The following is a 2,773-nucleotide window of genomic DNA, read 5'->3' as shown; positions in this document are numbered from 1 at the left end:
ATCATGAATCCGAGACATTCGGCGTGACTCTGCTTGACGAATCTGATTGACGGTAAGCAGATGATGACTGAATTGTGATGGTGAGATCCGAATATCAAAGAGCCGTCATCCTCTCCTGCGCGTCTCCCAATAGAAAACATGATGCGTCTCCTGTCTCCCAGAGACCCGGCAAACGCCGCTCCGCAGTTGTCACGATTAGAAGCTTCCACAAGCCGGGAGACTTCAGCCATCGCCGCGCTACTCCCGTCAAGCGACCCGAACGGTGGAAGGTCTTTGAGTTATTGTCCTCAAGGGCAAGAATATCTCGCTGGAAGATCCGATCTAATGAACAAGCAGTGAATTTATTGAATCAGAATCCCCTAATTGAGCTCTACAGTTTTCATCTATTCCTGATACAATTCCATAATGAACAAATTTTTCGATCGGAACGGAGAAAACGAGCGGAACAAGTATCGAAACTGATTTCGTTCTATCTGGGCGAACGACCGAGTGATCTGATTTTCAGTCGGCTCCATGTCAGCTCTCATTTGTCGCTTTCCCGTCCCTGATCCTCATCTATAGGCTGTGTGCGGTCTCCCGAATCAATCCAATTCCCAACAAGCTCGGCATTAAATAGTGAATCGACTAGATTCTATCCGAGTGCGGCATAAATTAACGAATTGAAGGCATTGAATTTTCTTTTCTGTTCGCGGGGGTATCTCGGGCTCGGTCGAGTCTGGTTAAGCACCGGGAACTCCAATTTCTCTGTGATGCGCGCCACCCGGAGATCCTCGGCCGAATTTTGAGCGTTCTAGCTTATTACAGCACGATTTTCCACACCCGGCAGAGACAACACCGTTAACAGAAACAACTTCATAGAGCCAGTTTAGGGAACCACTCGAATTGGAGACAAGCTCGAGCTGTGATCACTCTGCGCCCTACTTGATCTTCTATGAACAAAAGTTCGAGATTGACACATCCAGGGTTCCCAGATCCACCAGTTATCCGATTGTGCTTGGCCTGGGAAACAGAAAGAAGGACAGTAAGTCATTGAGTGCAGCTTCCCGGATGGAGAAGTTCACCAGCGTTCTGCCAGCAGCACTAAAACTTCTCGGACAAGCACCGAGGACTGGGGTGCGTGCATCAGCAGAACCGAGAGGGGAGTCCCGGAACCATAGCTCATCCGAGCCCGCAATGCGGCCATAACGTACCTGACCAAGGATTTTTCCTTGATGAAAATGCCCATCACTGATTTCCGATAAGCTAATGATATCTTGGGTTCGCTCTCGGGATGCATGCCCAGCAGAATCCTTGAGCACCTCCCGCTGAAATGAGTGCCGTGTATTGTGGTCAATTTACCTCCATAATCAATCACCACACGACAGTCCCTGACTTTGGTGTCGGTGAACAGCTCAAGGGAAAGAGGCAACACCATTACTTGACCGGCGAATTTCGTCAAATCATTGCGAACTGCGTCAACTTCGCCTTGGAGATCTGTGAGGGCCTGACGGCTTCCGTCGAACATGACTTTTTTCAGGAGATCGTTCACTTCTGTGCGGTACACATCCAGAACTGGGAGAACACTCTTGGCGGTGAAGCCCCCGCCAATGTGCGTGGCTCCGAGACATCCGTAGACGGCGAGCAGATCGTGACCCATCTCCAGATGACAGCGCATAGCCAACAGGGTTTGTTCGAGTGTCGCCAACGTCTTCACGCATTCTTCCTCGTTGCGGGAACGGTCGAACTTGCGGGACTTGAGCTGCTCATTGTAGAACTGACGGAGGCGTTTGCGCAGGACTCTATTTTGAACGGATCTAGACGTTCGCCTCATAATGATTCGATCGATTTCGACAAGTCTCTCGAGGCTCACTGTCCGCGATCCGTTCTCTGCGCTCTACAGCCGGAAAGGCGGATCCGCTGCGATCTTCGAGACGGTTGTTCGCAGAGTGAGGCTTCAGACGCATGGCGGCGGCGTGCTTAATCGAAGCTCAACACCGAGCGTCAACAAACTCCCACAATCACGTACCTACCTTGCATGACGTCACATGTGTGAAGTGCAAACAAGGAAGCGTGCCATGGGAACTTCACTCAGAATCGCAGTCGACCCATAGGTCGGGAGCGGGGAATCAGCGGCTGGAAAGCACTTTGGTGGCTGGATATGGGATGCCGGGATATACAACATCCCCTAGGCCAGGAGCTCTTGGGGTCGAACCACTGGACGAAGCGACCCCGAAGCTCTGCTTGATGTGGACCCGAGTGGAGAAAGGGGAGAAAAACTTCTTGAGTTCGCCAAGCGTCATATCCTTGATCCGGACAGAACTCCAAGCCGAGACGTGCCATCGGAGAGAACCGCGAACCGAACGGAGGCTCTCAGCATACGTGGAGGAATGACTCCGACCTCGTGTCAGGTGATGATTCGCAGGCGAGATGGAGACTGCCGGGCACACCTTTCTAAATCCTGCGATGCGCAGATGAGTCAGGATGAGGATCGCTGCGGAAACTTCCATTCGGCTCCAACGGTTCCCTTTTAGCTTCTCCAGGGAAATTAACCCAGGCGCAAGAGTTCGCCTTCCTGTCTCACCGAAGTCGTCCAATCTCCGACAAAGAAGGAATCCCGGTCGTCTGTGTCCACCTCATTGCTGAGACGAGCCCGAACAATGACAGAATCGACCTTGTCGCGAAGGAGCAAACGAATCAAGTGATCCTCGCGAACATTTCCAACCAAGGTCCCTCAAGGAGTGAAAGTGAATTCAGCAGCTGCCATCCTATACATCCGTCGTTCTGACAACACGAA

The 2,773-nt window shown here is 51.7% G+C and overlaps 1 protein-coding gene across 1 annotated transcript; it reads right to left on the bottom strand.

The window, feature by feature from the left end:
• Positions 1-320: 320 nt before the first annotated feature.
• Positions 321-1,921, bottom strand: LOC100906210 (uncharacterized). Its single transcript, XM_018639551.1, has 2 exons — positions 1,191-1,921; positions 321-999 (listed from the first exon to the last, which is right to left on the bottom strand). Exons 1-2 carry the CDS (start codon positions 1,808-1,810, stop codon positions 981-983), a joined length of 639 nt encoding a protein of 212 aa, XP_018495067.1. The 5' UTR covers positions 1,811-1,921; the 3' UTR covers positions 321-980.
• Between the last annotated feature and the right edge of the window lie 852 nt (positions 1,922-2,773).

The sequence above is a fragment of the Galendromus occidentalis genome, unplaced genomic scaffold (genome assembly GCF_000255335.2).
Source record: "Galendromus occidentalis unplaced genomic scaffold, Mocc_1.1 scf7180000077442, whole genome shotgun sequence".
NCBI classification, from domain to species: Eukaryota; Metazoa; Arthropoda; class Arachnida; order Mesostigmata; family Phytoseiidae; genus Galendromus; species Galendromus occidentalis.
The sequence above is the reverse complement of the archived record's forward strand: the minus strand, read 5'-3'. Positions and strand labels throughout refer to the sequence as shown.